The sequence below is a fragment of the Budorcas taxicolor genome, chromosome 18 (genome assembly GCF_023091745.1).
Source record: "Budorcas taxicolor isolate Tak-1 chromosome 18, Takin1.1, whole genome shotgun sequence".
Lineage (NCBI taxonomy): Eukaryota > Metazoa > Chordata > Mammalia > Artiodactyla > Bovidae > Budorcas > Budorcas taxicolor.
Window position 1 is genome coordinate 23,403,500 of NC_068927.1, and position 22,514 is coordinate 23,426,013.

At 37.9% G+C, this 22,514-nt stretch overlaps 1 protein-coding gene across 1 annotated transcript in view; it reads left to right on the forward strand.

Moving 5' to 3' along the window:
- The window catches only part of CHD9 (chromodomain helicase DNA binding protein 9), a 127,636-nt gene that overhangs the window by 94,641 nt on the left and 10,481 nt on the right, over positions 1 to 22,514 (forward strand). Inside the window, exons 22-33 of the mRNA XM_052655339.1 lie at positions 78 to 237; positions 664 to 753; positions 7,902 to 8,005; positions 8,498 to 8,615; positions 9,241 to 9,298; positions 11,630 to 11,672; positions 12,036 to 12,255; positions 14,399 to 14,601; positions 17,004 to 17,912; positions 19,107 to 19,270; positions 20,008 to 20,280; positions 21,012 to 21,180. Of these exons, the coding sequence (XP_052511299.1) occupies positions 78 to 237; positions 664 to 753; positions 7,902 to 8,005; positions 8,498 to 8,615; positions 9,241 to 9,298; positions 11,630 to 11,672; positions 12,036 to 12,255; positions 14,399 to 14,601; positions 17,004 to 17,912; positions 19,107 to 19,270; positions 20,008 to 20,280; positions 21,012 to 21,180 (2,511 nt within the window). The remainder of the gene's footprint in view (positions 1 to 77; positions 238 to 663; positions 754 to 7,901; positions 8,006 to 8,497; positions 8,616 to 9,240; positions 9,299 to 11,629; positions 11,673 to 12,035; positions 12,256 to 14,398; positions 14,602 to 17,003; positions 17,913 to 19,106; positions 19,271 to 20,007; positions 20,281 to 21,011; positions 21,181 to 22,514) is intronic.

Genomic DNA, 22,514 nt, shown 5'->3' on the forward strand with positions numbered 1-22,514 from the left:
CTTGCATTATAAAAATGTTTCAAACTGAAAATCTTTATACAAATTATCCCTGATTTCACCTGTCCTCATTTCAACAGGCCTGTCAGCCCCGGTACCAAGAGGTAGAAAAGGGAAGAAAGTAAAGACTCAAACAAGCTCATTTGATATACAAAAAGCAGAATGGCTTCGAAAATACAATCCTGAGCAACTACTTCAAGATGAAGGCTACAAAAAACATATAAAACACCACTGTAATAAGTAGGTAGTAGGGTATTTTTAACACAACTCATCAAGAGTTTACTTTTTTGAATTTTAACAATCTTAAAGCATGCTGATTTGGAGTACAGAGACAGTGTGATCTAGGACCAATCCTAATCTTAATCTTACAAGGTGTCCTTCAGCAAATCATGGTACCTCTTGTGTCACTTTTCATCAACAGAGAGAGAAAACTGACCTCCAAGTGAGCTCGTTATATCTTTCTTGGCTCTTAAATAATGATGATTGTGAAGATTTTGGAGAAACCTATTGTATATATATGGTAGTAATGTGATTAATTTAATCAGAAGTAATTATTATTATTTCATTATAAAAATTCTGTATACAAATTCTTTTTTAATTTTAACCCCATGGATGAATTTTCTTTAATGATGATTAATGTCTTTTTTTTTTTCCCTTCATTTTTAGAGTTTTGCTTCGTGTAAGAATGCTGTATTATCTAAAGCAAGAAGTCATTGGAAATGAGTGTCAGAAAGTTTTTGATGGAGTTGATGCAAGGTAAATAACATGTTTATATTTAGTTTTTAGCAATATGATGAGGCAAAAGTAAAATGACTAGGAAATTGTATATTAAGTGGCTCTTTATTCAGTGAAATTCACAGAAAGGAAAATCTACCAAATTTAGAGTAATCCTCGTCAATTTGTTGCCTTTCATCAATAATCTCATTGTTGGCTCTGTCACCAGAAATTATAAGAAGAGTGAAAATAGCAGTAGTAGTAGCTTGCTACTACCATGTGAAGTGAAAGTCGCTCAGTCGTGTCTGACTCTGCAACACCATGAACTGTACAGTCCATGGAAGTCTGCAGGCCAGAATACTGGAACGGGTAGCCTTTCCCTTCTCCAGGGAATCTTCCCAACCCAGGGATAAAACCCAGGTCTCCCACATTGCAGGTGGATTCTTTACTGGCTGAGACACAAGGGAAGCCCTCTCTGGTCATGGTGGTTAAACAGCTTATTTGTGTTTAATCACATTTGAGATTAATGATCACAAGTTTGAAGTGAGTCATTTGGCAGGGCTTGTGTGATTTTCTCCAGCAGTGTTCAACTGCTTAGGTATAGGCAAAAAGGTAAGTGGATTTTTAGGTTTACCATGAATTGGGGTTGTGTCATGTGTGTAGAACAGAGGGAAAAGCCAGCAAAGAATTTCAGTGAGTACAGTGCTGGACTACAGAATGCTTATTTATAATGAGGAAAGTGGGGAAGAAAGTGATGATGGATAGTACGTGGTAAGATGGGGGACATCATGATGAAGCTAGAGAATTATAGTGAAAAGTACCCAAGTTAATTGAGTTGGAAGGAACTGACAGGTGGAATTCAGCTTGAAGAGATAATGCTGCTCTTGGTGATGGTAAGATTAAGTATATGACTGTGTGCATGTGTGGCTGTGGTAGAGAGAAAAAAAAGATGATGTAAAGGTCAAGGATCTGAGAGACCAAGTATTGGATGGATCACATGAGGATGCACGAGTCCCTCTTTGTAGTAAGAGGGAGGAAACTTAAGTTTCAGGGCTCTTACTGCCATATCTAAGCCCTAACACTGTAATTCTCTAGCTTCATCATGGTGTTGGTGTCCCCGTGTTACCACTTGCTATTCATCATCACTTTCACCCCCCACTTTCCTCATTATATGTAAGCATTCTGTAGTCCAGCACTGTACTCATAAAATTCTTTGCTGGCTTTTCCCTCTGTTCTTGACACATACTTGACACAACCCCAATTCATGGTAAACCTAAAAATCCATTTACCTTTTTGCCTATATCTGGGCAGTTGAATGTTGCTGGAGAAAATCATACAAACTCTGCCAAATGACTCACTTCAAATTTATGATCATTAAACACAAATAAGCCGTTTAACCAACATGACCAGAAAGTTCATTTACCAGTTCTTCAAGAGGACCATTCCATACCTCTCTCCTCAAACCATCTTCCTATCCTACTAGCATCCCCTCCAGTAATGACTTTGGTATATATTTCATGAAGAAAATAGAAACAGACAAGAGCCACCTTCAGTTCTACTTGTCATATGTGTCCTGCTATTTATTCCTTCTCTCGGGATGCCCTAGAAATCCTCCTCCTCATCCTCCTAAGAGCAGCCCTTATGCTTGGAACTCATCTCTTACCTTTTAAAGATTTTACACCTTTGTTTCCTGAATCATCATTTCCCCTACTCTTTACTGAATCATGCTCTTGGCATATATGCATTCATTAATATCATTTACTTTAAAAAGAACAAAAAACCTACTGTAATATACATACATCCTTCTAATCCATTTCTCTGCTGTCCTTCACAAAAATAGAGAGCTGTGTGGGTTGATAATCTTACACCTCTTTACTTTGCATTTTCTCTTGAGCCTGTTCCAATTAATGCTATATCTCCACTCTCTGAATGAAATGATTTTTAGTAAGGCCACTAATAACCTACAGTGTGAAGTTTAGATGTCTCTGAACTTACTCTGTTTCTCCCTTCTTGAAATGATGTCTTCAGGAGACTTCCATGCTGCTACACCCACCTGGTGGTTCTTTTTCCCTCGTTGCTCGTTTTATTTTCCTTTGCTAGCTCTTACTCTTCTAATAGAGGCTTCCCAGGTGGCTCAGCTTTTAAGCATCCATCGGCTAATGCAGGAGACGCTGGTGTGATCCCTGGGTCAGGACGATCCCGTGGAGACGGAAATGGCCACCCACTTCAGTATTCTTGCCTGGAAAATCCCGTGGACAGAGGAGCCTGGCAGGCTACAGTTCACAGGGTCGCAAAGAGCCGGATGTGGCTGAGAGACTGAACGACAGCAGCTCCTGATAGAGCTCCAGACGTTGGGTTGGTCGAGAGCGGTGTCCTCAGCTTGCTTTCCTGCCTGTTCTTTCTCCTTAGGTGAACTTATGCAGCCTCATCATGTCAAATATGATCTATACACAGATGACTGTCATCTTTACATATTCATTCCAGACCCCTCCCCTCAGCTCCAAAGTCTAAAGCAGCTGCCTCAAACATTTCCACTTGAAATATCTGATTAACATCTCAGGCTTCCCCTGCATCTTCCAAATCTTCTGTCTCCTTTTGTTCCCTCCCCACCCTCCCACATTTGGGCCTTCTCCATCCTAGTAGATCTACCACCCAGTTGCTCTGGTATTATTCTTGATCATTCTCTTCTCCTCAAACCCTACAGGAAGACTTGTTAGCTTGACAAAGTATATGTGAAGTCTGAGCACTTTTTCTCTCTTTGCTCTGCTGACTCCCTAGTCCAAGCCACCATTATCTTATGTTTAGACTTTTGCAATGGCCTCCTTATTGAGTCTCTTTGCCTCTTCTTTTTCAAGTGAAAGTGAAAGTGAAGTCTCTCAGTCGTGTCCGACTCTTTGCGACCCGGGGACTGTAGCCCACCAAGCTCCTCCATCCAAGGGATTCTCCAGGCAAGAATACTGGAGTGGGTTGCCATTTCCTTCTGCAGGGGATCTTCCCGACCCAGGGATCGAACCCAGGTCTCCCACATTGCAGGCAGACGCTTTAACCTCTGCACCACCAGAGTAGTTGGATTTTGTTGTTGTTTTGGCACAGCCCCACGATTTGCAGGATCTTAGTTCCCCAACCAGGGATTGAACCCAGGCCCCCTGCAGTGGAAGCACAGAGTTCTAACCACTGCTGGACTGCCAGGGAATTCCCATTTTTGCATCTTTTGCCTCTCTACAGTTGTACCTTGATACAGAAACCAGAGTGATCTTTGTAAAGCAAAAATCAGGCCAAGGTACTCCTCTTGTTAGAACCTTTTCATTTCTCTTAGAATAAAGACCTATCCTATAGGTCTTTATCCTACGTAAGTCTGGGCCTTCTACCTCCACTCTGTCCTTCATCCACAATGTTCTTCCAGCATGTTAGGCTCATTCTGTGCTGTTTCCCAGTGCAGTACTCTTTCCCCTCATTTTCCACAGAAGGGCCTGCTCCCATCATGCAGGTCTCAGCGTAGGTTTCACCTCTGCAGATAGGCCTTCCCTGCCCGCTCTAGCTAGAGCAGCCCACTGGTCACTGACTATAACTTAACCTTATTTTATCTCATTCATGATGCCTACTAGTATTAAAAATTGTATTTATTTTTGAATCGTATTTCTCCTGTCAGTACAGTTTAACCTGACTGAAGGTGACATCTGCTATCTGTCTTATTGGTGATCATATTCCTAGCCCCAAGAACCTGGGAAATAGTAGCAATCAGTAAATATAATTTGTTGTTGACTGATTGGCTCCTCTTTTTCTTTGATCTAATTGAAATCAACCCCCTTGTGATTTCCTAGGAACTGTGATCTTTGAATTATCCTCTTTCATTATTCTCTCCTTCACTGTTTTCTCATTTGGGGTTTTATTTGGATTTTAAGGTATTCTTATCTCTCTCAACATACTCCCTCATTCCCTCCAGGCCTTTGCATTCTTGGGGAAACATTCTCTTTCCCATTTTCCTGCCTTCTCCCTCTCTTACTCCTCAGGCAACATCAAATCAGCCTCCCTGTCTTCTCAACTGGGTGCCTTGTCACAGCACTCATCACAGGTATTGAAGAGGTTTTGCAGATACTTCTTCTAAAGGGCAGGGATCTGTCTATCTTATTATTGCCATTGTTAGCACCTAGTGAATACTGTTTAAATCTATTTTGAATGGATGATCTGGCCAGGGGAAGTCAGAGGCTTTATGCAAGAGATTGCAGACATTAACAACAGGAGTATATGCACCTTATTGTATTCCTTTCCCCAGCAGTTAATGAACACTTAACATGCACATGGCACATTTAAACCATGAGGTATATACGGAGTGCCCTTTACTAGTCACTCCGTCGTGTCTGACTCTGTGACCCCACGGACTGTAGCCCACCAGGCTTCTCTGCCCATGGAATTCTCCAGGCGAGAATACTGGAGTGGATTACCATTCCCTTCTCCAGAGGAACTTCCCACCCTAGAACCCTGGTCCCCTGTATCGCAGGCAGATTCTTTACCGTTTGAGCTTCAGGGAGTCTGTAAAGTGAAAGTAACTCAGTCCTGTCCGACTCTTCAGAGCTGCGTGGACTGTACAGTCCATGGAGTTCTCCAGGCCAGAAAACTGGAGTGGGTAGGTTTTTCCCTTCTCCAGCAGATCTTCCTAACCCAGGAATTGAACTGGAGTCTCCTGCATTGCAGGCAGATTCTTTACCAACTGAGCTATCAGGGAAGCCTCCTTTACTCTTTAAAAGAAGGAAAAAACCTTCCACCTCAGATGTCACAGTGTTTTGAGCTTAGAGTGCCACCTGCTGGTTTGTATAGGGAAATACAGTATCTGACCCACTTGATAATTCCCCTTTGGGTATCCTGTCTCCAGTGTTCTTTCCTCTTTTTCCTTTATCATTCTGTGCTTCTGCTTTGATTAATCCTGACCAGGAGTGAAATCAAAACTAAATCTCATCTTTAACTGTATTTTTTCTCATCTGTTTTTCAGCTTTTGCCATATCATAGGAAAACCTCTCTTCCTCTTTCTGCACTAAACTAAAAAATACTGTGATTGTGACACTTCTGTTTTTAAGCAAAATAAGATATAATGAGATGTGCATTTTAGAATGCTGGAAAATGTCTTTCAGTCTCCTGGCAAAACATGAAAAATAAAAAGTGATTTCCTTACGTTTTATTTACTTATTAAATTTATAACTCTTTCTTTTTCATTGTCAGTGTCTTTTATTTCAACTATATTAGTGCTTAAGTATTAGGTTCTTGTGAACCAGATCAGAAACACTGATCACTTATTTTATATCTGTATGAAAATTTATTTTGAGTTCCCAGAGATAACCAACTTATAGATGAACTTTTGTCACACAACCTAGGAAACTCCTCATATCTTACATCCCTAGTCCTTTGTTAATTTATAAAGTTTATGATGCTAAGATGAAGAGATGAAATGCAACTAAATTTGTGGGGGTTTTTTATGTGTTGTATCTTTAAATCATGTCTGTGATTCTTTGAAAACTGATAATTCATTAATTTCATAGAGAAATTCTCAAGTAGAATTTTGATTCCCTGGGGTATTATGCTGTGCTTAATCACTAAGTCGTGTCCGACTCTTTGCAACCCACTGGAGTATAGCCTACTAGGCTCTTCTGTTCATGGGGATTCTCCAGGCAAAAATACTGGAGTGGGTTGCCATGCCCTCCTCCAGAGAATCTTCCTGGCCCATGGATCGAACTCAGGTCTCCTGTATTGCAGGTGGATTCTTCACCCTTTGAGCCACTAGGGAAGCCCAAGAATACTGGACTGGGTAGCCTATCCCTTCCCCAGGAGACCTTCCCAACCGGGGAATCAAACTGGGGTCTCCTGCATTGCAAGAAGATTCTTGCCAGCTGAGCTACTAGGCAAGCCCTATTCAATCTCTGCCCCTTTGGCTGTTGAATGCAATATAAGAATGACATATTTATATAAAACTTAGTGATATTTGCTAATCCTTATCAAACATTATTAACTCTATGCTAGGCTGAAGGAGACAGTGGCTTGAATCGCTGTGGTAAAGAAGTGAACATTTCAGTTGTTTTCTGCATGGCATCTTTCCCTTTTTAGAGGTATATATTACTTTAGAGGTGTGTTACTCACAGAATGTTTCTGGGAAAATGATAATTTCAAGTGATAAAAGAAAAGAAAGTTATATTTATAAAATTAAAAGTGCTATAGTTGCTTTATATTAATGAAAACCACCAAATTACCAGAGCATCATGGCTTTATCATTGTGTTTTTATTAACTTATCATATTATCATTTTGTGGCATGGTATTATAAACAGCATAAAAATAGCACTTTGAGTGGTTTCATCAAATTATTAATCAAAAACTTGCATTTTTCTCTAGTTATAAGCAGTGCTTCATTTTTCAGTGTGACTTCCTAGCAATTGTTGCTGTTGCTGTTCAGTCACTCAGTTGTGTCCAGCTCTTTGCGACCCCGTGGACTGCAGCACGCCAGGCTTCCCTGTCCTTCCATCTCCCAGAGCTTGCTCAAACTCATGTCCATTGAGTCGGTGATGCCATCCAACCATCTTGTCCTCTGTCGTCCCCTTCTCCTCCTGCCTTCAATCTTTCCTGGCATCAGGGTCTTTTCTAATGAGTGGGCTCTTCGCATCAGGGGGCCAAAATATTGGAGCTTCAGCTTCAGCATCAGTCCTTCCAGTGAATATTCAGGATTGATTTCCTATTCCTAGCAATAGCAGTCTAAGAAAGACATAACTTGTTTTACAGTGTAGAGCAATTAGATTTGCTTTTTTAGGGGCTCAGTCTCCTCATATACAAAATAAAATATTTGAGCCAGATGATTTTGGCCACATTGTTTGCTGACATAATCAGATAGAACCTTTTGTCTGTATCTGAAGGAAATCAGTGGAAAGAATATTATTCCTTAAGGATAAAGTAAACCTTTTGAAACTTACTTCTTCTGTTGTGCTTAAGAGTATTAATTCATTTTATGATATCTTTGTAGTTACTGTGCAGTTTTACAATTTTAATTATAAATTATATATATAATTTTAATTGGTGATAATTGTGGGAAATAATAAAGTTATATCCTCTTTTTGTTAAAAACCACAATGCTTTTTAGAAGCTGTGTAAAATTTTGCCTCTTTTTAGACTTGTTTATAGTAACTCATAAAGTCATATCATGCTTTTTTTTAAGTGACATTGATGTTTGGGTCCCAGAACCAGACCACTCAGAAGTTCCAGCTGAGTGGTGGGATTTTGATGCTGATAAGTCACTCCTTATTGGAGTTTTTAAACATGGTAAGTGAGAAGTAAGATAGGTAGAGTCTTCATCTCTGTGTACTGTTAAGTCAGCTATGTCTTAATTTATTGATTTCCACTTACAGCTTTATTTCAGTAATACCCATTGAACACACTATATAAAGCACGCACTCTCAAACTGTGCATCCATCACTACATTTTGTTATGGGTGGGGTGGCATATATAAACTGCTTCTCCCGGACTTGTCTCATGTAACATTCCCTCTCAGGAAGAGTTTTTATGTGAGATTTGTTGCATGTGATCAGTTTTTCCTCTTTTTCAGTTTAACTGATAAATTTAATCTAGATTCCTAAATATACTTATTGTCAGACCATGTAATGTTTGTGATAATTTCTAGAAAACGTTTAACCTGTATCATTTTAATATATGGTCCCTTTAGTCCAGGAACATCACCCATCATAAATATGAGAAATACTTACATGTTTTTCTTCTTTTTATTCTTTTTACTTACAAAATTGGTGGTCCCTCTAGGTTATGAAAAGTATAACACTATCCGAGCAGACCCAGCATTGTGCTTCTTGGAAAGAGTGGGAAAACCTGATGAGAAAGCAGTTGCTGCAGAACAGAGGGCAAATGATTATATGGATGGGTATGTGCATTTCAGAAGCATGAGTTCTCCGTATATCTCTGTCAACATCAGCATGTTCTATGTCAGTGATGTTTCTCTTTAAATAAAGTAGTAGTAAGAGATTCTGGAGTTTACAATCCAAACGAGCTAATGATAGTCTAACAAATCAGCACTTGTCAAACAGAGTGTGAATGAAGAAAGAGACTGGACCTTTCCCACACCCATTCATTTGATGAGTTCTTCACTTGTCCATTCTGTAGTCACAGCAATTAAGACCATAAAATTTTGAAGGTGTAAGAGGGAATAAGAAGGCTAAGCATACACAATTGAAGAGAAAGATGATGTTCATTATACCTGTTTCTTTTCTCACTGAAAGTGGAAAGTAGGAGACTCTGTTAAGATTAATATCACATTTATAAGTGAACTTGGGGGTAATTAGAGTAAATTAGAACTAGTGTTCTTCTGACTTGCCATGTAATTGCCTTCATGCTAATAGACTTGAGCTCCTCTGGCTAAAGAACAGAGACTTCAGTCTGACCTTTAAAACATATTAAAAAGTCTTTCCAACAGTACCCCATTTGTTTGTCCACCAAGGTAAATTTGAAGTTCGGGAACAATAATTATGGCATTTGTTGGTATTTAACAGGGATGTGGAAGATCCAGAATACAAACCTGCCCCAGCTATCTTTAAAGATGATATAGAGGTATGCTTTGGATCATGTTTTTAAGTCCTCAATTCTAGTTATCCATGTTTTCTTTTGTTTGCTTTTTCTTTTGTGTGTTTTTCCTTCATATGTTTTTATTATGCATCATTTCTCAGAAGTTAGTGACCAGCTTAGGTTGCCAGACATCACAAATAAGCATTTAGAATCTGCTTGATCTCCCCTTCTAGACAAGCTTGGGACTGGTTTGGACATATGGATGAAATGGAACTTGCCAACATGCTACACTGCTAGGAACCAAAAAACACATTGTTCAGGAACAAAATCCCAAAGCAGAGTGAAAACTAGGTACTAAAGGTACACAGCAACAGGTAGAAACTGTGCCGCCATAAAACAGTTTGAAATAGAGGGTAGAGCCTAGAGGAATTTTGAGCTGCTAAAGCACAATTCTAAGTGTTCTATTTATAGAAAGTCGAAAGGAAGAAAAAGAGTTGTTGAAAGTACAGAAAATCTGTTGGATTGGAGAAATGATATTAAACGAGGAGAGGAATTTCTCCAATATTTCTGAGAACATAGTAAAGACTAAACAGTGCTATGGCTGTCAGGTAGGATTTGCTGGCCTTGGTTGCCAGGGGAATGGGATATTGGTGTGGTGCCTACATGCGGAAGAAAGATGAGGTTTAGGCCAGTATGTACCAGTGAGAATGATATCCAGTAAAATCAGAACCCTTAAAGGGTAGTACTTTCTGCCAAATTGCGCATAAAAACATAGAAATTTATCTCAGCTTGGGCTTCAGGTAAGGAGAAAATTATCTCCCCTGAGAACTCATAACCATAGGCCTACCTTTTCTTGAGTTTATGGTTTGATTTTTTTTTTTTTTTAATTTAATCTACATGGTCCAGGAATTCTCAAGACAAAACACGTAATATAAAAAGAGATCCCAAGCTGGTAATACACTTGAGGTACCTGGTGAAAGAAAACAAAGATAAAGAACTAATAGAAGAAACAACTTCAGTTGAGATTATATTTGCGTCCTGAAGATAAAAGCCTTCCATGAAATAAGGTCAAGATCCCAAACTTCATCTATGAGGAACACTTTACTATGAGTTAATGTTAGCAAATACAACAAAGAACAAGATTAGATCTCTAAGAATTTCTAATAATAGATCTCCTGAAATAGAAAATAAATAAATTTTTTACTCATTAAAAACATTAAAGAACTAAGAACAAAAGAAAGCATATGATTTTAAAAGGGACATGTGAAGGAGAATTATATGTAACTTTAGAAGTGGAAAATATTGACCTTGAAATTTAAAACTCAACAAATAAGTTAAACCTTGTGCTGCAGAAGCAAATTAGACACAGTTCATGAAAGAAGAAATTATTTACAATTTAGAAGAAATTATCCATAATGTAGCATAGATAAATCAGTTTGAGCCAAAAAGAGAGAAACTACCTAGTAATTTCAACAGGGCAAGCTTGACGTAAAGACTTACTGATTGTGATAGAGGAATTGAAATAATGAGAGATAGACTAGAAAGAAGTGTTGAGAACTCTAAAGAATGTAAGAATAGGCACTGCTCCTGAGGCTGAGATACAGCACCCAGGGAAGGATCCTGTCCCCACGAGGGCTAAGGGTATTGGTAAGCAGAGGACTGTTACCAGAAAGATTAGAAATAACAAGGATAGGGTGCAGAGAAAAGTGAGACCTGGCACACTGTCGGCGGGAATGTAAATTGGTGTGGTCACTATGGAAAACAGTATAGAGGTTCCTTAAAAAATCGTCATGTGACCCAGCAGCCAGACTACTACGGGTACTTAGCCTTTAAAGAAAAACACAAATTTGAAAAGATATATGCACCCCCATCACATGTTGTTTGAAGTATTATTTATAATAACCAAGATGTGGTAACAGCCTACGTGTCAAATCGATGGAAAAATGGGTGAAGAGATTGTGAGAGATAAATATACCTAACACACATTTTCATATATATGTTTATGTATATATGTATACAATGGAACATTATTTTTAAAAAGACTGAAATCTTCTCATTTGCAACAACATGGATGGACCTTGAGAACATTATGCTAAGTGAAATAAGTCAGAGAAAGACAAATACTGTGTGATCTCTTAATATGTGGAATCTAAAAAAGAACATATTTTTAAACTAAATTGATACATAAAGAGAACAGATTGTGCTTGCCAGAGACTGGGAGTTAGAGATGAGGTGGAAATGGATTGGTTTGGGTTTTTTGAGTTTAAATACATTTTTAAAATTCTGTTGCAAAACAAAGTATTATAAACAAAATCGATTCTCTTACTGTATCTTGACCCAGTTTCCCTGTGACAGATTTCTGTTTTCTTTTGAAAGGATGATGTTTCCTCACCAGGAGATCTTGTTATAGCAGATGGAGGTAAATAACATTTCTTTCTTTTAGTATTATTGTAAATTAGCATTCCCATGATACCATGAGATAAGTAAACTAGTACACTGTTATATGTTTCAAATGTACATGAAATTTATTTACAGTTGCAATCATTATAAAACATAGTTGATTGAAAGATTAACAGTATTTTTAGTTTTTAGAGCTCTAATTAAAGAGTTTTTAAAAGAGATTTGTTTTTGCGTTTCACTTAATTGGATTACAAGAAAAAATTAAGTCAGGAAATTTTGCTGTTTTTGTGAGCTTCATGATAGTATCTGTTTAGTTTTTTTGTGTGTTTGTGTTTTAGTTGTGTGTTTTTTTTTTAATTGACATGAGTTTCTTTAAATGTAGATGGTCAGCTGATGGAGGGTGATAAAATTTATTGGCCTACTCAGTCAGCTTTAACTACCCGTTTGAGGCGTCTCATTACTGCATATCAGCGTACCAATAAAAACAGACAAATCCAGCAGATACAACCTACTTTCCCTGTGCCTGCCAGTGTTATGCAGCCTCTTTATGAAGAAGCCACTCTTAACCCTAAAATGGCAGCCAAGATAGAAAGACAGCAGAGGTAAGACTTAAGTTTTTAATATATAGTATCTAAATCTACTGCTCATTCTGAAGTCTCTTAGGCTAGGATTATCTCACGTTTCTAAAAACATATCTAGGTATAAGTTGGTCACAGCAAAATGCTTTATGCACACATACGTGTACATAAGTATGTGCACACACAAAGATGGTTAAACTAATACAGATTGCATTTTATAGTTACTAGGTCTTATTTTATGTGTAATTCATGTTTATGAACAGTGAGGTGTAAGGGAAATGAAGGTGAAAACTCAACAGTTAAATTATAAATGAAATGTATTTTTAAATTATATGAAATAAATTCCATTGTGTCTTATTTCACATGATGGCATTAATGAAGTACAGAATTCATGAAAGAGAAGTTTGTCTCTGCTTTTTACAGAGGATGAACTCTTAAAGCTACTGATGTCAAAGGGAAATAAATAGTAGTAGAACTTCTTGCAAGAGATCTTGTTAGGAAGACAGGCACACTTCTCTCATCCCCCAAACTTTTAACTTCTTAAAAAGGATAGAATCCCTGGAAAAGAATAAGAAAGTTTAGCAGTAACCCAGGCGCCTTGTTAAACCTGGATCTTTGGATTTTTTCTGAAAGATAAATCATTGTTCCTTTGTTTCACTTGAGGCACATTCATTGTAACCAGAATTTACTCGGACACTGAAGATTTTAGCTATCCTAGATGCCGCCACCTATGTAAATACACTGTTTCAGTTATCTGTCCTTGCATAACCACCCATCCCATAACACAGTGATGTAAAGCAACATCAGTTTTTTATTTCTCACAATTCTGTGGGTTGACCAGGTGATTCTTCTGCTTCCCATGGTGTTGGCCAGAGTGTAGGAAGGGTTTGAAAATCAAGTTAGTTGTACAGTCACATCTGACTCTGCGATCCCATGGACTAGAGCCCACCAGGCTCCTCTGTCCGTGGAATTCTCCAGGCAAGAATACTGGAGTGGGTTGCCATTTCCTTCTCCAGGGGATCTTTCCAACCCAGGGATCAAACCTGGGTCTCCTTCATTGCAGGCAGTTTCCAAGAGGGAACATTCCAAATGGCAAAGGCTGAAGTTGCAGGGTTTTATGGCCCAGCCTCAGCAGTTACAGTGTCACAGCTGCCACCCTACTGTTGGCCAAAAGAATCACAGGGCCGACCATGATTTAAGGGAAATGAGTTGCATTTCTCAAATAGAAGAGTGGCAAAGAATTTGTGGCCATCTTCAATCTGCCACATAACATTTTGCCTCAGTCTGGAAGATTTAGATAATCTTCCTAAAGTTTTAGTTTTATCATAATATTCAGTGCCCTTTATTTCGTACAAGGATAAAGCCTAACTTCTTAAGCCTTAATTCAAGACTCTCTTTAGTTTAGGCCTTAGCATGCATTTATAATTTTATTCACTACTATTTCCTCAGCCTGAATGCCCCACTTAGTCTTGATTCAGTATCCTACTTAAGTTGTTCTGTCACCGAAACTATTCTTATTAACTCTTTGGTCCATACATGGCCCTACTATTCCTTCAGTGTTCAGCATGGGTTCTTTATCCTCTGTTGGTTTTTTCCTGCACTAGACTAGCTCACAGTATTCTTTGTTTTCTGCACTCATATAGTATAGCACTTACCTAAATAAAACTAGTCATTTTCAAAATGATAAAAGATCCTGTAATAACATTCATCTTTTCCTTTCCATGTCTTAACAAATGCCACTTAACTCTCTGATGTCTTTCTTGGTTAGTCAAGTTTGAACAAATCCTTCCATCTTCTGTGCTGTCTTAAACTTGTGGTTTCTATAATACATACAACTATAAAATTCTACCTTATACTGTAAATATGTTTGAAATGTTTTATCTTTTATTCAAAGGGAGGGTCATCATGTCTTATACATTCTTGTATCCCATACATATTTTTTCACACAGTTAAGTATGCAAAAAAAACCATTATTGTCTGAAGGAAAAGAAGCATGGATAGAGATGAGTCAACTAGCATTTTTAAATGTGTTTATAGGCAGTAACCCTGGATTTAATCTTTTAAAGTGTTAGGTACTTGAAATGTTTTTGAATTTTACAATAGTCATTTATATTCAGCATTAATATTATTTCATGAGCAATATGACTTTTTCTTTAATTCAAAATAGATGGACAAGGAGAGAAGAAGCTGATTTTTACAGAGTTGTATCTACATTTGGAGTGGTATTTGATCCTGACAGAGGCCAGTTTGATTGGACAAAATTTAGGGCTATGGCTCGGCTACATAAGAAAACTGACGATAGCTTGGAGAAATATCTGTATGCATTCATGTCTATGTGTAGGAGGGTTTGTCGTCTTCCTTCCAAAGAAGGTATGTATAAAAAAAATTTTTTTCCTTTGTTTCAATCAAAGAAACAGAACTAAAATTCAGAAATTCCCAGCTTTTTAATACAGTATCATCTAATTCAACATTTCACCAGTTTTTCTGAATTGTAAGTAAACTCTGCTTAACAGTCCTTTATTCCTTAATTCTACTATTGAAATGAGAGCTAAAGAGAATACAGGTACACATTAAATTTTGAGAAAATAGTCAGTGTTTTTATTTAGAATTAGATTTATGATTGTCAGGAGTGGGAAAATAAAGGATAGCTTTTGGTAAATAGAAATAACCTATATTTTCAGTCCGTCTGATAGGAACTGTGCTGGAGGGCTTATTTAGCACAAATGATTTCGCAAGAAATGAGGCTTCCATTCAAAAGACATTTTAGTAGGAAAAACCACCCAGGGCCTTCAGAAAACAGAACCAAAACAAGAGCAATTAATCAGAGCTGCTGCTTCTCAGCCAATTTAATTGATTTTGAATCCCAGGTGGGGAGTTTTCGTATATCCCTCACTTTTCCTCCTGTAATGTTAAAATCTTATATCACTAATCATCTTGCTGCTGCTGCTGCTAAGTCACTTCAGTCATGTCCAACTCTGTGCAACCCCATAGACGGCAGCCCACCAGGCTCTCCCGTCCCTGGGATTCTCCAGGCAAGAACACTGGAGTGGGTTGCCATTTCCTTCTCCAATGCATGAAAGTGAAAAGTGAAAGTGAAGTCTTAGTCGTATCCAACTCTTAGTGACCCCATGGACTGCAGCCTACCAGGCTCCTCTGTCCATGGGATTTTCCAGGCAAGAGTACTGGAGTGGGTTGCCATTGCCTTCTCTGTATCTGTTTTTCTACTGATGTCCTTTTTTGTTCCAAGAGCCCACGTGGTATTCCATTGTTATTTTTCCTTCACCTCCTGCAGTCTGTAACAGTTCCTCAGTTTGGGGTTGTTTGTTCGTTTTGTCTTTAATGACCCTGATACCTTTGATCAGTTTTGCCAAAAACCCTTCAGTTTGGATTTGTCTGGTGTTTTCACATGATTGTGTTGAGGTTATACCTTTTTTTTGCAAGAATAACTTAGAATTGATGTGTTTTTCTCAGAACCTAACATCAAGGGGCTCATGATGTCAGTGTGTCTTATTACTGATGATGTAGCCCTTGATTCTTTGTTAAGCTTAGGTAGTTTCTGCTGCGTTTCTCCTGTGTAAAATTATGTTCTCCCCTGTAGTTAGCAGATATCTTAAGAAGATACTTTGAGACCACACAAATCCTGTTCTCCTCAAACTCTTACCCATTGATTTTAGTAACCATCAGTAGATCTTATCTGCAGCAGTTTTTAACTGTGCAGTTCTACTGCAAGGAAAAGCTGTTCTTTCTCCCTAGTCTACTCAATTATTTATTCATATTCATATTTACTCAAATGAGTGTTTATTTTTTATTCTGTAGGTTATAATCCAGTACTGTCCGTATTAATTCTGGTGTTCAGATTGTTCCAAATCTGGCCATTAGTACCTCTTTGGGTAGTCTCTACATTATTCCAACAAGCTTCTATCTTGTTTTGAGTTCTTCCCAACTGCCAGTATCTCTGCTGATAAAGATAAAGAAAGTGCAGTTGCTCAATCGTGTCCAACTCTTTGAGACCCCATGGACTGAGGAGCCTGCCAGGCTCCTCTGTACATAGGATTTTCTAGGCAAGAGTACTGGAGTGGGTTGCCATTTCCTTCTCCAAGGAATCTTCCCAACCCAGGGATTGAACCCAGGTCTCCCACATTGCAGACAGACGCTTTACCATCTGAGCCATCAGGGAAGTCTGATAAAGATATGACCCCACCAAAAAGAAGAGAGTGTGGTCTGATGTTGAAATGGAACTGTCTCAGACTAGTAGTCATACACTGTTTGACAATTGTTCCTATGTTTATATCAAATTTTAAGAAAGACTTTGGTGTCCCTGTGAGTCCACTGTAATACTCTTGAGGTACCTCAGTGCACTTAAAGATATACGGACTTAAGTTTGCTTATGGGATGTTATTTTAACTTTTAATTTGTATTTGTAAGTGAGTTTGAGTGCTTTTCTCTTTGATTAAAATGGAGTAGTATGACATTAGCTCATAAAGAATTTCTTAAAAGTTCTTCCTAGTTATATAACACACTTCCAAAGTAATCTTAATGTTTTATTTAACTTTCTAGTTAAATAGAAAGTTAGATCCAGTGTTATGTGTTACATGGTTATTAATACTTCTTTCTAAAACTTAACATTTCCCCTCATTTAAAACTGTTAAAATGAAATTCTGAAACTATACAATGATATTGAGTAGACATATATTTTAGAAGTTGCATTATTTGTTTTAAACCTATAATGAAGTATTTTTTAGGGTAATATGTTTGTTCTTATCTCAATTTAGAATTGGTGGATCCAAGTATTTTTATCCAGCCAATCACAGAAGAACGTGCTTCTCGGACTTTATATCGCATTGAACTTCTAAGGAAAGTAAGGGAACAGGCCCTCCGACATCCACAATTGTTTGAGCGCTTGAAGCTTTGCCATCCAAATCCAGACTTACCAGTCTGGTGGGAATGTGGCTCTCATGATAGGGACTTGCTCATTGGAGCTGCTAAACACGGGGTGAGCCGAACAGACTATCACATTCTTCGGGACCCTGAACTCTCATTTATGGCCGCTCAGAGGAACTACAGTCAAAGTAAGATGGCTCATTCAAGGACTTCTACCCCACTTTTACAGCAATATCAAGTAGCACTTTCTGCTTCTCCTCTTACCTCTCTACCTAGGCTCCTAGATCCTAAAGCTGTTATTCTAGAGGATGTGAAAGTTAAAAGTGAAAACCTTAAAGAGGAGCCTCAGTCTTCTGAAGAAGAGTCTATGTCTTCTGAGGAAACCAGGACACTAATAAAGTCTGAGCCTGTAAGTCCAAAGAATGGTGTTTTACCACAGGCTACTGGAGACCAGAAATCTGGTGGAAAAGGTGAAACAGACAGACGCATGGTTGCAGCCAGAACAGAGCCTCTAACTCCAAACCCGGCTTCTAAGAAGCAGCGAGTCCACAAAAGAGGATCAGAGTCTAGTTCTGATTCTGACTCTGATTCTGAGAGATCATCCTGTTCTTCCAGATCATCTTCTTCCTCGTCTTCCTCCTCTTCGTGCTCCCACTCTCGATCAGGCTCTAGCTCTTCTTCCTCCTCCTCTTGTTCTTCAGCATCATCTTCATCCTCATCCTCATCTTCCTCTTCCTCCTCCTCCTCCTCATCTTCGTCAGAAGAAAGTGACAGTGAAGAAGAGGAAGTCCAAAAGCGAGGTATATGCATAAAGTGCTTTTGCTATATTAAGACATTTCATATGCAAATGAGAAGTGATTTGGATTGCTTAAGCATGCTTAAAATTGTTAGTTTAAATTTTACGTGTACAGATTTTCTTAAAGAAGGACTGCTGAAAATGCAACTAGATTACTGGTTCATACTCTGGATTCAGTATTCACATTGCAAAATGAGTTAGTCAAACAGGATTAAAGACTTGGCACAGTAATTTTATTTCTTAGTGATTGCCTTAAATTTAGTATTAGTATTTTTCCTAAAACAAGCTTATCAGTGAGCAAATAAAGATAATAATTTTATAATAGACACCAGTCCAACTAACAAGACCCTGCTTGGCCCTACTCAGAAAGGTCTAGCGGAGGAACTCCAACCTGTCCATAGAGTAGTGGTAGGTGGTCCTCTTCTGCAGGTGTCCTTGTTGCAGTCTAACAGCTCAGGTGTAAGGAAATGTGAGTGAGTGTGAGTGCGTTAGTCGCTCAGCCGTGTCCAACTCTTTGCTACCCATGGATTGGGGCCCGCCAGGCTCCTCCATCCATGAGATTTTCCAGGCAAGGATACTGGAGTGGGTAGCCATTCCCTTTCCCAGGGGATCTTCCCGACCCAGGGATCAAACCCAGGTCTCCCACATTGCAGGTAGACTCTTTACTGTCTGAGCCACTGAGGAAGACTGTAAAGAATGAGTCTTTACATCTTCAAATGGGCATAGGAGCCATCCTGACACCCACAATAGCAAGCATCTCCTGTAACAACTCCACAAGCATGACTTTCTGGGTTTTCACACAGGACATGCCCAATTAAAGAGTTCCCTCCTGAAAGAATGGTAGCCTCCCCAGCAGATATTTGTGCCCTTCCCAGTCCAGATTGATAAACTCCTGAATTTACCAATCACAAGTGTATGTGTTTTCAGGGAAACAGACCTAGAGAGTTACCATAGGTCAAATCTTCTTGCAGAAAGGGATGTTTGGTTAACCCTTTTCCTTCAGACTCCGTAATGCCACTTATTTAGCTTTTGCTATAATTTTAAAAATAATGAGTACTTTACTCTATTCTAGGTGATTTTTTTTTTTAACTTCTCAACTTTTCATTTTCAAATCCTAATTATATAGGATTTGAGAAGTATATGCAAATTGTGTTACACAGTTTCTAAAACAATTATAATTGGTCATAATTATTCTTAGCAGAAGGTACCCCTCACATGAAAGCCTACGATGAAGAAAGTGTCGCGTCACTGAGCACTACCCAGGATGAGACCCAGGATAGCTTCCAGATGAACAACGGGACCGCAGAGTCTGCTTACATCCTACAGGGTGGATACATGCTGGCAGCATCATACTGGCCAAAGGTAAGTAAATCATTTCTTGCTGATACAGGTCATTTATAAAAATATTTTTCTGTCTATCTTTAATGGTAGATATTCCTATTATGTAGGAAGAAAGAGTCACTGTCATGTGTGGGATGACCATTTGGTGTTAGCATTAAAAGTAACAACTATTACTCTCAACTATTACTCCGTTAGATCTATGTCCTTAAATGTATATGATTCTCAACCTTAGAATATATAGAATATTCAGAAGAAAAGATAATGACTGCTTATGTTCACATACAATTCAGATGCTTCTTTATGAAATAAGTGCTTTTAAGTGGGTCTTCTTTAAGAAAATTTACGAACCAGTTGTGACTTAGAAAAATGTTCGTTTAAGTACATGTACATATAATGGTGGAAGCTCAGGCTGTATTAAGACAGTTCTTCCTTCCTCCAGTATGTGACTGGATTAGTAGAAGAGTACTTAATTTTAGAAATGAGAGAGAAGAAAACTCTCTACTCTTCTGTATACTTCTGAGTTTGAATTTTGTATGAGGACCCTGTATCACTCTTATAAAAACAAAAGAACAGCAAAATATCTTTATATTTTTTAACTTCACCAATGGGAATTTATACGAAATTGTAATATGTATGTGAGAAAATGTATGCATACCAAGTACACACAAATTGTACCAGGGATAAATCCATCAAAGCTGTGATCCCCAAGGGTCTGGCTCAATTACTGAAATTACCCTTTGATGTTCATGCTGTTGTAGGATCGTGTGATGATCAACCGGCTGGACAGTATTTGTCAAACAGTCCTGAAAGGGAAGTGGCCTTCAGCTAGAAGAAGTTACGATGCCAACGCAGTGGCTTCTTTCTATACCACAAAGCTGCTGGACAGCTCTGGTGCAGCCACAGAATATAGCGAGCCCAGTGCGCCCCCTCCTGCAGGTGCTGCAGTCAAAGAAGAATATGATCAGTCAACACAGATGTCAAAGGTGAAGAAGCATGTACGAGAAAAGGAGTTTACAGTGAAAATCAAAGACGTATGTTTATTTTTATTGCCCTAGGACCTGATTGCGATTGCGGTGTGCAGCATGCTTTTCCTGCAAATGGCTGCCTGCTCTTACTCTTACTTCCTTCACATACTTGTTTTCTGGTATTTGGATTGTTTTTTTCTTTTTGATATCCAGGTTATTAAACTTGAATATTCTACTAGAGGGATCATCATTAAATATGTTTCTCTACCTATACTTCTGAAAATAGTCCTTCTGCTGATCAAGATGCTTTCTTAAACAGTCTGACAATTTCTTATTATTTAGTTCTTTTATGTAATATTCGAATGGTATGTCAGTGCACTTTCTGTTTTAAATATTTAGCATGCCTTGTTATCAGTAACATTTCATTGTTCAGTATGATTTTGAAGCTGAATTAATGCCTAAAACATGGGTAATATCTCTTAAAATGTCATGTGAATAATGTACACAGATATATGTCAATCGCTGAAAGGGTTACAATGTACCTGTCACATGAAAAGTTTGGTTTTGCTCAGAAAAGTGTATGTAATACCTAGATTTATTTTTCACTTAAAGATAGAAATTTTAATATTCATTATAGAAATTGATTAAATGTTTTTCTCTAGTTGATGTATGAACAAGAAGAGAACGTGACTGATTTTTCAGGGTTTTTACCTCACTCTTTCTAAGTAAAAAATTTATCTTACTATACTGCAATGATTTTAACCATTTCTTTCTTGATAATGGCATCTGTTTAACAGGAAGGTGGTTTGAAGTTGACATTTCAGAAGCAAGGGCTCGCTCAGAGAAGGCCACTGGACAGTGAAGACTGTGCTCCTGGGCAGCAGCAGTACCTCACTCGACTTCGGGACCTTCAAGGTGCGTCAGAGAGCAGCCTCGCCAGTTTCCCAAAATCCCTACCACTATCAGGTGAATATGCTAGTAATCACTGCCTCAGCATGAAATAGTCCATTCTTCCTAAATCCTTCCTAAATCCTCACTTACTCACAGAATACTTGGCAAGAACAAGATTGTTTCTACTTTAAACAGCCCTTTTATTATAAGAAAGCTCTAAAATATCACAAAATTTCTTCTTTGGAAGCAAATTCTGCCCACAGTTGGTTCTTCTCAATGATTATATTTTTGTCTTTAAAGGCATTACAGAAATAACCTAGTCAAATGTCTGCATGATAATCTTAACTTTTTGAAACCAATGATAATATCTCCCCTTGAGATATGTTTTGTTCTAACTTTTTGGCAATGTGAATCATAATTATTAAATACTGAATTAGTCCCATGTGTTCTGTACTCTAAAGGCACTGAGGAATCCATCCATGAGAATTTGTTTTGTTTCTGTTGATCTAGTTGTACTTTAGTTTGTCTGTGTCCCTCTTAAAGTGTCCTATCAACAATTGAGAATTTTAGTTAAGAGTAGTTGAGTCTTAAAATGTATGGACCACACATACTAATCATAAAAAAAAATGTATCTTTTCAGTTAAACGCAGATGAATGACTGGAATTTCCTTTGTACCTCTGTATACATAAAGTTAAGGACTCTATTTCGGTTGCCATCCAATACTTGAAAACATTTCAAAACTCCTGTGCTTGTAATTTCCTAAAATTTGGGAAAATAATGCTATATTATAGATGTTAAATTGATTGCTGTTTCCAGTAGCTACTGTTACCACTTTCTAATTGTAAATTATAATTAAATAATGAATTAGAGTCATCAGAATTTTGTCACATAGTTTCATTAACCATTCACTGTAATTCTCTAATTACTAGACTTTCAGACAAGTATGATTGAGCCATAGTTCTCTTACTGAAGTATAAATCCCCCAAATTGTGCTTTACAATGGCAGGGTTGTTATTATTTCTTTTTCCCATGAGAAAATGGGAAGAGATGGGGAAGATAAGTTCTGGGATTTTTTTGTCCAACATAAGTGTGTTTAATAATGCTGCTGCTTGTACCTTGATTATGCCAGAACTATAGAGTGGGATTGATACTTCTGTCATCTGAACATTTTATTACTGTTGGAGCTGAAGACTTTCAAAGACTACAGCCTTTGCCTATAAGTAATTCTTTGGTAAATAATACTGTTTTAATAGTGTCAATAGTAATTATAATGCTAACTGGCACCTATACAAAATATTAGAAAGCCAAAACATTAAAACTAGATAAAATTATTTAAGAATTACATCTCATTCATCTTGATAATTGCAAATGTGAAATTTTTCTTTTGGCCATGCAACACGGTATGAAG